We start from the raw sequence: 14,063 nt of genomic DNA on the forward strand, positions 1-14,063 counted from the left end.
CTGCGCCTCCTCTCCGGTGAAAGGGCCTGGGCTGCTTTCTCAACCCTGCTCAGTCCGTGAGGACCAGGGAGGCTCTTTCCTCTGATTCTGGTGTTGTCTTCTCTTTACAGGTTGGGGCCAGGCCGCTGCAGGCCCAGGAACATTCCAGATCATGAAGGCATAACGATGACTCAGTGGATACATTCTGGGACTTGACCTGCGGTGCTCTCAGGTTGTCTTCGGTTGGTGGCGTTCAGTGGCTCAGTCCTGTCCACCCCATGGACGGCAGCATACCAGGCTTCCCTGTCCCTCACCATCTCCCAGAGGGTGCTCAGATTCATATCCATCACGTCGGAGATGCCATCCAGCCATCTCATCATCCCCTCATCTCTGTCGTCCCCTCTCTTCCTGCCCTCAATCCCTCCCAGCATCAGGGTCTTTTCCAATAAGTCACCTCTTCACATCAGGTGGTCAAAGGATTGGAACTTCAGTTTCAGCACCAGTCTTTCCAGTAAACATTCAGGACTGATCTCCTTTAGGATGGACTGGTTGGATCTCTTTGCAGTCGGAGGGACTCTCAAGAGTCTTCTCCAGCCCCACAAAAGACTTTCCCTACAGTCCTTAGCAGAGCAAAGAGAGGCTGCAGGGCCCACCCTGGGGCTGCGGGCGGGGTTTCGCTCACAGCAGGCCAGCTCTCAGCCCCAGGCCGATGAGTATCTCAGCATCAGAGCGCTCTGGGGAAACGGCAGACTGGGAAGTTCCCTGTGTGTGTCAGTCACTTAGTCACGTCCCGTTCTTTGTGACCCTATGGGCTGTATTCCGCTAGGCTCCTCTGTCCACGGGATTCTCCAGGCCAGGATACTGGAGTGGGATGCCATTTCCTTCTCCAGGGGAGTTCAGTAGTGTTAATAATAAGTAATATAAGGGCGGTTCATGTTTCTTGAGCGCTCTTTCTATACCAGGCACCAGGGAAGCATTTGCCATCCGTCCTGCCACCTGATCCTATAGTTGTGCAGCTTCTGTTTAGCATCTCCATTTTACAGACGAGGATTTGTGGTTTAGGAGGTTAAGAAGCTTGATGTGGGTGCTGAGATTCAAACCCTGTCTGGATGGCCCCAAAGCCCCAGTGCTGAGCCCCTCAGCTAGCAAGCCTTCGTAGATCTGACTTCTCTGCCGCCCTCCGAGAAGAGCCCACCGCAGCCGCGCTCTTCGGCCAGCCCAGACTCACCGTTTTTCTCCACGGGCACGTGGCAGCGGGGACAGGGCTTGGTGGTCTTCTTGATTGTTTCTTTGGAGGCTTCCTCCCACCGGGCCTGCTCTGCAGCCTTTTCATCGACTCTGTAGGCCTGGGGAGAGAAGACAGGGGGAAGAGACAGTCAGATCTTCATAGTGGGCTGAACATGGGTTCCTTGAGATGCTGTCCTGGAAATTCTTAGACACGGAGGTCGGGCAAGAAGCTCGGAGGGAAACTCACTCGACAAGGGGTGGACAGGCCCTGGCACGGTTTTCTTGGCATGTGCTTACAAGCCAAGAAAAGACCGTGTGGCTTTGTGGTCTGAGCTCGTCCTTTGTGCTGTTTTGACTGCTTGTGATAAACAACATCTCTCTCGGGTGCTGATATGCGGGCAGGGTGAGACAGGCCCTGAAACCCTTCTCGTCAGGTGTTTCATCAGGCGTGTGCGCTACGTTTAATTTTACATTGGGGATTAGACAAGTTAAACCACTGCCCGAAGCAGATAAGTAGGAGAGTCTCTGTGACACCAAGATCTTCGCTTTTCAGCTTTCTTCAACGTCTTACTATCTTGTATTCCTGTACCCGGATAGGAATGTGGTGGCCGATGAGATGGTGCAGGAAGAGGGAGGTGAAGCTGATGTGACTGAGGAGATGGCAGCAGGAGCCAGGAACAGCCAGAGGTCAAGACGGGGCCTTGGAGCCAGCTGCCTGGGTTCAAATCCCTACCCGGGTAGGCGGGTTTGAGAACACTGCATAGCTCCCTGAAAGTTCCCATCTCAGATGGAAATTGACCTATCTAGTGCACTGTACCAAGGATCAAGTGGGTCAATGTCTTTAAAGAAGCGAAAAAACAAGTGTCTGACACCCATTAAGTGATGCTATGAATGACCTGGGCATCTACAAGAAGCTCTCAGAAATACTTGCTAATGTCATTCACGTCAGAGGAATGACTTATCCCTGACTCAGACCACAGAAAGGTGGAGGGATTTCAAAGGCGCCGCTGCAGATAGTCTGTTCAGACCCTACAGTCTCTTCACTTACTTCAGTGTTGAGTGAGATGTGCAGCGAAAGAGTTGGGACATTTTTGGATTCAGTACAAGAACTCTGTGGTCTAGAAATATATTTCAAATGGTAATCCAAACAGAACCCTTCTATCTTGGCCTCTACGGAATTTAAAAGTTTTCTTCTACGCTTTAAAATTAATACAAACATGCAAGTCATTTTATTAATCTGTGATGACTCTTAAAACATTCCCAGGCCTATTTTTAGGTTGCTTGTGGGCTAAGCTGCTTCAGTGGCATCTGACTCTTTGCAGACCTGTGGCCTGTAGCCTGTCAGGCTCCTCTGTCCATGGGATTCCCCAGGCAAGAATACTGGAGTGGGTTGCTATGCCCTCCTCCAGGGGATCTTCCCGATCCAAGGATCGAACCCATGTCTCTTATATCTCCTGCACTGGAAGGTGGGAAGCCCATTTTTAGGTTAGGACACTACTAAAAAATGACTTAAATATAAGTTAGTAAAGAAACCGTATAATACAAAATGCTCTAATACTCCGATATTACTCTAATAATAACATTGATAAAGCTTTATAGATTTACAGCACATTAATTTTTTGCACTTTGATTTCCTCATTTCAGTGGATCCTCATGGTAACCTGGAGAAGACAGGCAGATATCAAACCAAGGAAGCTTCTGAGTAGTAAAAATGCCGAGGGCTGGGTGTCAGGATGCTGGTATAAAACAGTACCAGGGGCGACTGAATGCAAAGATCTGGGAAACCTGGAGGATGGAAACCCAAACCAGAGATTCTCTGGCCCAGAGCCTTGCACTTTGAGGATCAAACTCCGCCCAGCACCGCTGCCTCTTGGCAGGTTTTCTACATGGTGAGAGTGAAGACAGTGAAGGCCAGAGGGTGGGAGGGCTGTGGTCAGAAATGTCTGCCTCAGTAAGTACAGCAGCTGTCCCCTGAAACCACCGTCCAGGGAGGGACGTAGGTCAGGCACGGAATCTGGCGAGTGGATCCTTCACCCCAGACACCAATCCAACTGGTATCATGTCATCATCAGAGTCTACATATTTTTGAAATATTTAAGTTTTCAGTCTTTTAAGAATGAAGTACTGGGAAGTAAGTGGGCTTCCCTGGTGGCTCAGCAGTAAAGAATCAGCATGCGAAGCAGGAGTCACAGATTCATTCCCTGGGTCAGGAAAATCCCCTGGAGAAGGAATTGGCAACCCACTCCAGTACTCTTGCCTGGAGAATCCCATGTACAGAGGAGCCTGGCAGGCTACAGCCCATGGGGTCGTAAAGGGTCCGATATGACTCAGCGACTTAACAATAACCACACTTAGATGTCTTTACATCTCAGATGCAGCATTTAATGGTTTCATGGTAATGAGTATTTATGTTTCTGTTACTTCCAACAGAAAGTGAGTTCATCCAAGGCCAAGGTCATGGCTGTGTCTTCCTCACCTCTTCAGTGTCTGTCTGGCACCAGTGGCCTGCACCCAGTGGGCACTCAGTACATTTTAGCTGAGTCAACCAACAAATGACGCATCCCAAGAAGGTGCCAACTTGACAGTCGTCTGGAATCGAACCCTGTGAGCCAAGAAGGGCATATTCCCGATGGTGGTCATTGAGGTGAGACCAATTCCTTTCTCTTCATCGGCTCTTCTCTTCACAAAGGTAAACGTCCTTTATAACTCAGAGGGTGTCACGTGATTTTCGAATAGTTAGAATAAAGCAGAGTCAGGATAACACGAAGAAGCAACTGCAGGTCACAGAGGACTCCCTTTGGCTCTGGGACAATGTAAAGACTATTCCTGGCCAACAGCCCAGTGATAAAGCTGTGATGAATGAGAATGTCACAAGATTTAATAAGTAGGTTTGTATCTCAAGTACGTGTCTTCCCTGACCCTACGTCTCTAGTTTTTTTTTTTTTTCCTGTTAAGGTCCAGGAGCTTGTAATACTGTAGTGATGGTTTAAAATTGCTTACTAGGGCCATAAAGATCAGAGAAATTTATAATGTCACTGACCGAAGACTAAGTTGAAAATGCCGCTTTTCAGCAATCTGGTGCACTGCATGCTAAAGGTAATTGCTCCCAGGTGTATACACCTGAAGGTGCTGGATGAATAAATAGGCAAGCAAGAGACACCTTTGCTAAGTAAATGGTTGATTTGATGGGAATGTCAGGAAAATCCCTGAAGCTCAGGATGAGAAAGAGAAAATTCTGCTGGTTTAGGGAGGGAGGAATCTGATGTTAGCAAGTGGGGTGGTTTGCCTAGTCCCAGGGTGCCCAGGGCTTGGTCTTTACAAGCAGAGATGGAACCTGGGCCAGAGCAAGATGGAAGGTGGATCTTCCCATTACTTTGCTTACACACATACACACAAGCCCCATGCACAGAAATCTGTGAAAAAATTCATACCACCTGATTAAGCTTTAAAAAAGCCTCATGCCAAAAAGTTGATTTGACAGTATAGCCAAGAACCTAGCTAAAGCAAAAATATTTTCTGTAGAGTAATGCTCTTTTAAAAAGCCAAACCTCAACAAACAAACAAACAAAAACACAAATAAAATTCCAAGAAACCTGGGATCACAATTTTTAAAAAAAAGTCAGCAAATACAGGAGAAAACAAGCTGCCGCAAGAGAAAGTGGCAGAAACGCAACACTGCAGACCCTGACCCGCAAAGGCCGTGGGCACCGGGACGACCGGGGCGGAGCACAGAATAAATACACTTAGAGAGACGAATGAGCTTAGTTACAAAACAGAAGCAGACTCACAGACACAGAGAACCAGCTTACGGTCACCAGTGGGGAAAGGGGGCGGGGAGGGATTGGCAGATACGCCTGCCATGTATGAAACAGATAAGCAACAGAGATTTACTGTATAACGCAGAGAACGATATTCAATCTCTTATAATAGCCTATAATGGAAAAGAATCTGAAAAAGAATATGTATCTACACACACACACACACACACACACACACACACACATGTATTGAAGGTTTCCCCCATGGCTCAGTGGTAAAGAATCCACCTGCCAGTGCAGGACATGCAGGAGACACAGGCTTTATCCCTGGGTTGGGAAGATCCCCTGGAAGAGGAAATAGCAACCCACTCCAGTATTCTTGCCTGGGAAATCCTATGGACAGAGGAGCCTGGAGGGCTGGAGTCACAAGAATCAGACACGGCTGAGAGACTCACCACACAATTGATATATGCATAACTCAATCATTTTGCTGTACACCTGAAACTAACACAATATTATAAATCAACTGTAGTTTAAAAATCACTGCAGATGATGACCGCAGCCATGAAATTAAAAGACGCTTACTCCTTGGAAGGAAAGTTATAACCGACCTAGACAGCATATTAAAAAGCAGAGACATTACTTTGCCAACAAAGGTCCGTCTAGTCAAAGCTATGGTTTTTCCAGTAGTCATGTATGAATGTGAGAGTTGGACTATAAAGAAAGCTGGGCTCAGATACACATATATATTCTTTCCATATTCTTTTCCATTATGGTTTATCAAAAGATATTGAATATAGTTTGCTGTGCTAAACAGTCGGAGCTTGTTGTTTTTGCTTTTTAATATTTAGACCTGGTATGCAGCCAGTGCTTTTAAAATTTAATTCATTATTTTTATTTTGGCTGCACTGGGTCTTCATTGCTTTCTGCGGGCTTGGCTGCTCTGTGGCAGGTGGGATCTTAGTTCCTGCACCAGGGATTGAACCCAGGTTCCCTGCATCGGAAGGCAGTTTCTAAACCACTTGAAGCAGAACGCTGCTGTTTATCCAACAAGGTCGGATAAACGATTATTCTCTGTATAATAGTTTGTATTTGCTCTGTGCTCAGACGCTCAGTCGTTTCTGACTCTTTGTGATCCCATGGACTGTGGCCACCAGGCTCCTCTGTCCATGGGGTTCTCCAGGCAGGAATACTGGAGTGGGTTTTGCCATTTCCTTCTCCAGAGGATCTTCCTGACTCAGGGATTGAACCCGGGTCTCTTGCATTGCAGCAGCTTCTTTAACAACTGAGCCACGAGGGAAGCCCTTTCCTGTGATGTGCAAACAGCAAAGAGGACCCAGGGCTGAAGGCCGAGGCAAGGTCACAGAGCGGTTCTACAGGCTGAGGCCGCGGGGCGGACATCAGCTCCTTGGAGCCCAGCGCTGCCCCCCGCCCCCGCCTGCTCTGTGGCTCTCTGCCCACGGCCCCGCAGCCAGTCCTCGCTTCTGCCTGACCTGCTGCAACTGCTCTCAAGGGGATGTGGATGAGGCCGCGGCTGTCGGAGCCAAGACTGGCTTTTCCTTGTCCTTTTCATCTCTGCTTGTCTCACTGCCCAGCCCGCTCCCCCTGCTGCTGGCTGCCTTCCTCGTTGGGAGAACAGAGCCCCCGAGAGCTCCACAATCCCCTCGGGGGCCTCCAGGCCCGCGTCAACGTCATTCTTGCTTCTTTCGCTTCACCCAACTGGATCCACCGGAAGCAGGACAGTCAGGGGCCCAGCTCTCTGCTGTGGGCCCACCTGACGTCGGGGAGCCAAGGAGCAAGCGCTGGGCCATCCTTCTAGTGGCTTCTCTGTGTCCAGGCAAACCAGGGGGAAAAGTGCTGTCGAGAGCCTCTTCACTGACACCTTTCTCAGCATCCTTTATGAGCATCCTTGGTACCGATGTCCAAATCCTTCTGGAATGATCGCTAGCAGTGGTTGGGTGTGCCCACTGCTATGGGATCACATCATTTAGACACACACGCGCACCTTTGCTTGTGCTCACAACCTGGAGATGCGGATCCAGGGTGGAGTCCACAAATGTGACTGGTTGGCACTGGGGTGGGCGCTTCTGTGGTGGTCCAGTAGCTACGAAGCTGCCTTGCAATGCAGGAGATGCGGGTTCGATCCCTGGTTGGGCGGGGGGACTAAGATCCCATGTGCCATGGGGCGAGTAAGCCTGAGTGTCCCAGCTACTGAGCGTGTGTGCCACGACTAGAGAGTCCAGGCGCTGCAGTGGAAGGTCCCACATACCACAACTGAGACCCGACACAGCCAAATAAATAGGCATTTATAACAATGCCCTGGGGGTTCGTGGGGCACAGGCAGGCTTGGGAGGCACCTCGCTTGAGACTAAGAGCCTGCCTAGTTGGATGAACTCACCCTCCCTCATGCTTTTAGGCATCAAGCTGTAAAGCAGGGACTTGGCAGTGCGTGCCAGGAGGTGACTCAGCACCATTATCCTACGTGAGCTTGACTGTGGCTCCCACAGGGCAGTGTGACAGTTAGGCGCATTGCACAGACCCCTGTGTCTGCTTTGTGTTCATCCGCACGCCGGGGGTCAGTGCGTGAGTGCACGTGGGGGGCAGGACGTGTGGGCATGGGATGGGACGGGCCTCTCTTCTTACATGAAAGTCAAAGTGACTCAGTCGTGTCCAACTCTTTTTGACCCCATAGACTATACAGTCCATGGAATTCTCCAGGCCAGAATACTGGAGCCTTTCCCTCCTCCAGGGGATCTTCCCAATCCGGGGGTCAAACCCAGGTCTCCTGCCTTGCAGGTGGATCCTTTACCAGCTGAGCCACCAGGGAAGCCCAAGAATACTGGAGTGGGTAGCCTATCCCTTCTCCAGCGGATCTTGCCCACCCAGGAATCAAACCAGGGCCTCTTGCATTGCAAGCGGATTCTTTACCAACTGAGCTATCACAGAAACCCCTTTTTTATACATAGTCAATGTCTAAAAAATCAGCAGTTTCTCCTAATTCCTATATACCTTCAAAATCCATCTCAGCAAGGTCAACTATTGGCATGACAGACAGCCTGTGGCCCAAGCAGTGACCGTGGTTTTGTTTGTAGGTGGTAATGGTCAAGTGGACGCTTAGAGCTGCCTGCATCCTGAGAAGTGGTTCAGAGCAGGGCTTAGAGGCATTGATCCCTGGGCTCAAATGCCAGCTTCCTTCTTCGCTTGCTGTGTAACCATGGACAGAGCCCAAGCCCCAGGCTCTGGTCACCTATGTGATGGACACAGTTCACATCTCACAACAGTGGCTGTGAGTCAAGAATATAAGCATGCAGGCTCTTAGCACAGAGCCTGGGGCACCCCGAAGGCATCAACATCACCAACCTCATCTTGTGTTTATAGAGGTGACACTATCAGACTGTGGGGTTTGTATAAACTGAAAAGACCAATGGAATCCCCTTTGAGAAATGCAGGCAAATCAAGTGCCCTCAGAGAGATTTTAAAATTTGTGCCTAGGAGACACTGTTGATATAGATGCAAGTTAGAGCTACTTGAAAATGCGGAAGCAGTGTCAGATTTCATTGTCTAGGGCTCTGAAATCACTGCAGATGGCAACTGCAGCCACGAAATTAAAAGACACTTACTCCTTGGAAGAATAGCTACAACAAACCTAGAGAGTATATTAAAAAGCAGAGACATCACTTTGCTGACAAAGGTCCGTATAGTCAAACCTATGGTTTTTCCAGTAGTCATGTATGGGTATGAGAGTTGGACCATTAAGAAAGCTGAGTGCTGAAGAAATGATGCTTTCAAACTCTGGTGCTGGAGAAGATTCTTGAGAGTCCCTTGGACAGCAAGGAGCTCCAACCAGTCAATCCTAAAGGAAATCAGTCCTGAATATTCATTGGAAGGACTGATGCTAAAGCTGAAGCTCCAATACTTTGGCTACCTGATGCAACCTGCTGACTCATTGGAAAAGACCCTGATGCTGGGAAAGACTGAGGGCAGGAGGAGAAGGGGACGATAGAGGATGAGATGGTTGGATGGCATCACCGACTCAATGGACGTGAATTTGAGCAAGCTCTGGGAGATGGTGATGGACAGGGAAGCCTGCTGTGCTGCAGTCTATGAGGTCGCAAAGAGCTGGACATGACCAAGTGGCTGAACAACAGAACAACTTGAGAGACTCTTCGCATGCGTGTCATCTTTCCAGCTTTATCTGTGACATCTGTTTACCCTGGGGCCTCCCTGATGGCTCAGCAGTAAAGGACCCACCTGCCAATGCAGGAGCTGAGGGTTTATCCCTGGCTCAGGAAGACCCCCTGGAGGAGAGCATGGCAACCCACTCCAGTACCCTTGCCTGGAGTATCCCACGGACGGAGGAACTTGGCAGGCTACAGTCTATGAAGTCACTAAGAGCTGGACACAACTTAGTGACTAAACACCAACAAATATCCTACTTCTAAAAGTCAATTTAAATCTATTTTCCAAAAAGGATCTGATTGGCATTAATGTCTAAAATTAGCTGGAATCAGATGAGAATGTTTTCAGGTGAACACCAACTGTGAAGTGTCACCTTTATTATCAAAACTGAATGTCCAGATAGCACCCACTTGCCACATCTTTAACTGAAAACTCCTGCCTCCGCAGAGAGTAGTGGTCTCAGCAGACAAATGTTCTAGTCCAAGAGCGCTGCTTGTGAGCAGCGCGCCCCCTGCCGGTGAGTTGGAACACTGCGGTTCCCTTTCAGGCACCAAGATTCTTGGAATTATTAATATTTATTACTCTCTCTTTTTGAACTGTGGTGTTGGAGAAGACTCTTTGGAGTCCCTTGGACTGAAAGGAGATCCAACCAGTCCATCCTAAAGAAGATCAGTCCTGGGTGTTCATTGGAAGGACTGATGCTGAGGCTGAAATTCCAATACTTTGGCCACCTGATATGAAGAGCTGACTCATTTGAAAAGACCCTGATGTTGGGAAAGATTGAGGGCAGGAGGAGAAGGGGACGACAGAGGATGAGATGGTTGGGTGGCATCACTGACTCGATGGACGTGAGTCTGAGTGAACTCCGGGAGTTGGTGATGGACAGGGAGGCCTGGCGTGCTGTGGTTCACGGTGTCGCAGAGTTGGACACGACTGAACTGAACTGAACTGAACTTCTTTTTTGGTGGGGGATCTATGTATTTATGTGCTTCCCTGGTGGCTCACTGGTAAAGAATTTGCTTACAATACAGGAGAGGCAGGAGACAGGGGTTCGATCCTTGGGTCGGGAAGATCCCTTGAAGGAAGAAATGGCAACCCACTCCAGTATTCTTATCTGGAGATTCCATGGACAGAGGAGCCTGGTGGGGTATGATTCATGGGATTGCGAAGAGTCAGACACGACTGATGTCACTGAGCAGAACACAGCAGCTGTGTATTTACATAGCATTAGTTTATATGATAAATATATTTAATCAGTAAATACTGCGAATATATCTATCTCCACGTGTATTTAGAAGGAAATCACTTAAGCGCTAGAATGTAAAGGAGCGTCAGGCATTGGACAGGGAGAGCTGCCAGGCTACACTCCCGGCGTTCAGCTCCAGACTTCCCAGGCCATGCCGTCAGATTTGGTCTGAAAGGATATTCTTGACGATGACAGCACCAGAGGTGATTTCTGCTCTTAGCGTGATCAGTACGAGGCACCACTGTGGGATTAGATCTTATACAGCCCTGCCTGCCCCAAGGGACCTCATAGAGTGGAAGGAAGGTAAATAACGTCTGTGAGCATGCTTTGAGATGGCTGGGGAAAGAGGACAGCCTAAATATTAAGCTGTCAGATTATTAGTGAGGGTATCACTTAATGGGAATTTTAAAGTTCTTTGTGGTTAACTAGTCTCACGAATTGACAAATGGGGGAACTGTGCAGTCGGGTGAGGAAGGTAACCTGAGCTGGATGTTGGATGATGGAGGTCTTGAGGTCACGGATCGCTCAGGCCGGTCAAGACTAAAATGATCAAGGCAGACAGGAGCTGGAATGTGGAGGCATCCCTGATGCAAAGAGGGAGCTGGAGCAGAGAACAAGCCTGTCCTTTGTGTAAAGTGCAGATATTCTGGTACAAAGCCGACTGTTATGTTTTTTTTTGTCGAGCTGGCACAGAAACCCCTTCATTCAGCAAACATGTGGTGGATGCCTGCTATGTGCCAGGCACTGTTCTAGGTACTGGGAATATGTAAACAAAAGAGAATACGCAGACAACGGACAAAAGCAGTCCCTGCCCTGGAGCCCTGGCAAGTCAGCACAGCAGCGGCTCTCAGCCCGTGGGGGCGCCTGCAGGGCTTGTTCAGACACTGGTTGCTGTAGACCACCCGCCTCGCTCAACTCCCGCCCCCAAAGCCAGCAGTCTCCTCCCAGTTTCTGGATCACCAGGGTTTTTTTTACAATTTATTTATTTATTTTTTAAAACAGGACAGAATCTGAGCCCCCTGTGTTGGGAGCTCAGAGCCCAGTCACTGGACTATCAGGAAAAGTCCCTGGATCAGTAGGTCTCACCATATTCCTGAGTGATGCCCTAGTAGCTGGCCTGTGGACGACCCTTTGAGACAGGACATCTGTATACATTGCATTCAGCACAGAGACAAGGAATTGTGTGTGTGTGTGCACGCACGCGTGTGTGCTCTAGCACAGATTGTCTTGGAGGTGTGCGTCTCATCTCTGCAGCCTGATGTAAACTTATGGGGCCGTGTGTGTGCCAGGATGAGGATGGATGAGGGAAGAATACCATGCTTAGGGTACACCGTGATTGGTCAGGCTCCACGCTAGGCACGGTGCAAGTGTTATTCATTAAATCCTTTTGGTTTTACAACATCATGTTACGATGAGGAAAGCATGTCTTGGAGAGGTCATATAATTCACCTACTGATGACTACAGCTCATGTGTCAGTGAGGGTCCATTCTCTAAACACACAGAACAATAGGAGATATATATATATATACACACATATATATATGTATATACACATGACTGCAAGGAGACCCAACCAGTCCATACTAAAGGAGATCAGTCCTGGGTGTTCACTGGAAGGACTGATGTTGAAGCTGAAACTCCAGTACTTTGGCCATCTGATGCAAAGAGCTGACTCATTTGAAAAAGACCCTGATGCTGGGAAAGATTGAAGGCAGGAGAAGGGGATGACAGAGGATGAGATGGTTGGATGGCATCATCGACTCGATGGACTTGGGTTTGGGTGGACTCTGGGAGTTGGTGATAGACAGGGAGGCCTGGCGTGCCGCGGTTCATGGGGTCCCAAAGAGTTGGACATGACTGAGCAACTGAACTGAACTGATATATATATATAAATATATATATATATAAAATATGGAAGAATTACTTTAAGGAATTGGCTCATGGGATTGTGGGAGCTGGTTAGTTCAACATCTGTAGGGCAAGCTGGAAATGCAGGAGGAGTTTCCAAGTTATAATCACAAGGCTGAATTCCTTCTTATCTGGAAAATCTCAGTCTTTGCTTCATGAGCCTTATGACAGGGCTGATCATAAGGCCTTCAGGTGATTAGATGAGGCCCCCCCACATTGTGGGTCATCTATTTGACATGAGTCAGCGAACTGGTGGTAGAGGTTAACCACATCTACAAACTGACTTCCCAGCAGCGCGGAGACTAGTGTCTGACAAAGCAACTGTGCAGCGTGAGCCAGGCTGACCCCCCATCAACCCCTGCAGCTAGTCCCAGCCGACACTCACTCTTAACACCAGGCCTATTGGACTTCAAAGCCATTCCACTTGGCCTTGGACTCCTCACAGGACAGGGCTCACCAGATGAGAGATGTACACTTAATTTCTGCAGAAAGAAATTCAACGTGAACTTGGAAAAGAAAACAACAGCCATCAATTCGAATGTGCTGACACGGGACTTGTCTGACCGTCCAGCGGTTAAGAATCGGCCTCGCAACGCGGGGGACATGGGTTCAGTCCCTGGTGGGGGACCAAGATCCCACACGCCAGAGCAGCTAAGCCCACACGCCGAAACGAGAGGGTCCACGCTCTGCAATGACAGGTTCCGAGTGTCCCAACTAAGACCCAATACAGCCGAACAAATATTTTAAAAAAACACCTCCAACGTGCGGACACTTCATGCATGCTTGGAAGCTGCTTCCTTTGATAAGAGGTGACCAGACAGAGCAGGTGATCCATCGTCTCCTGTCCTGCGGATGACAATATATACACCCCCCACGCCTCCATCTTTAGCCCATCAGTGAATAAAGGGTTCATTACATTGTAGGTAGGACCCGGCTCTCAGTCTTTCAGGTCTGCACTTCACCCAGAAATGCTGCTTCTGGGTCTTGATTCTCCTGCCCTTGTTGTCAGTTGAAAGGGGTGAACCCTTGTGTTTTTCCCCAGGTCACTTCACTTTGGCTACCAGTTCTTGCAAAGTGTGATTTCCCTTAAGGCTTTGGCGCCACCTGGTGACTGAGCGGGGCTCTGCAGCTATTTCCCCTCTTCCAATTGGAAACCCACGGAATTGCCAGGCGGAGATGAAACAGTCTCTGGTGTGTGTGCCTACGGGTGGTGGTGTGTAGTGAATGTGTATGTGAGGGATGTGTGTGTGTGTGCGCACGTGCTCAGGTGTGCCACATTTGCTTTTGAACGCTGTCTTTCATTTTTTCCCTCTCTGTGCTCAGTTGCTCAGTTGTGTCTGACTCTTTTCAACCCCAGGGACTGCAGCATGCCAGGCCTCCCTGTCCATCACCAACTCCCGGAGCTTGTTCAAACTCGTGTCCATCGAGTCGGTGATGCCATCCAACCATCTCATCCTCTGTCGTCCCCTTCTCTTCCCGCCTTCAATCTTTCCCAGCATCAGGGTCTTTTCAAATGAGTCGGTTCTTCGCATCGGGTGGCCAAAATGTTGGAGCTTCAGCATCAGCATCAGTCCTTCCAATGGATATTCAGGGCTTATTTCTTTGTTGCTCAGTTGTGTCCAACTCTTTGCGAGCCCACAGACTGTAGCCCACCAGGCTCCTCTGTCCGTGGGATTTTCCAGGTGAGAACACTGGAGTGGGCTGCCATTTCCTACACCATTCTCTCTCTCTCATGCCTGACCTTTTTTTTTTTTTTTTTAATCAT

At 48.9% G+C, this 14,063-nt stretch overlaps 1 protein-coding gene across 2 annotated transcripts in view; it reads right to left on the reverse strand.

Moving 5' to 3' along the window:
- The window catches only part of PRKN (parkin RBR E3 ubiquitin protein ligase), a 1,201,361-nt gene that overhangs the window by 7,926 nt on the left and 1,179,372 nt on the right, over positions 1-14,063 (reverse strand). For both annotated transcript variants that reach the window (XM_052645487.1, XM_052645486.1), the window contains exon 11: positions 1,208-1,325. In XM_052645487.1, the coding sequence (XP_052501447.1) occupies positions 1,208-1,325 (118 nt within the window). The remainder of the gene's footprint in view (positions 1-1,207; positions 1,326-14,063) is intronic.

This window comes from Budorcas taxicolor, chromosome 9 (genome assembly GCF_023091745.1).
Source record: "Budorcas taxicolor isolate Tak-1 chromosome 9, Takin1.1, whole genome shotgun sequence".
NCBI classification, from domain to species: Eukaryota; Metazoa; Chordata; class Mammalia; order Artiodactyla; family Bovidae; genus Budorcas; species Budorcas taxicolor.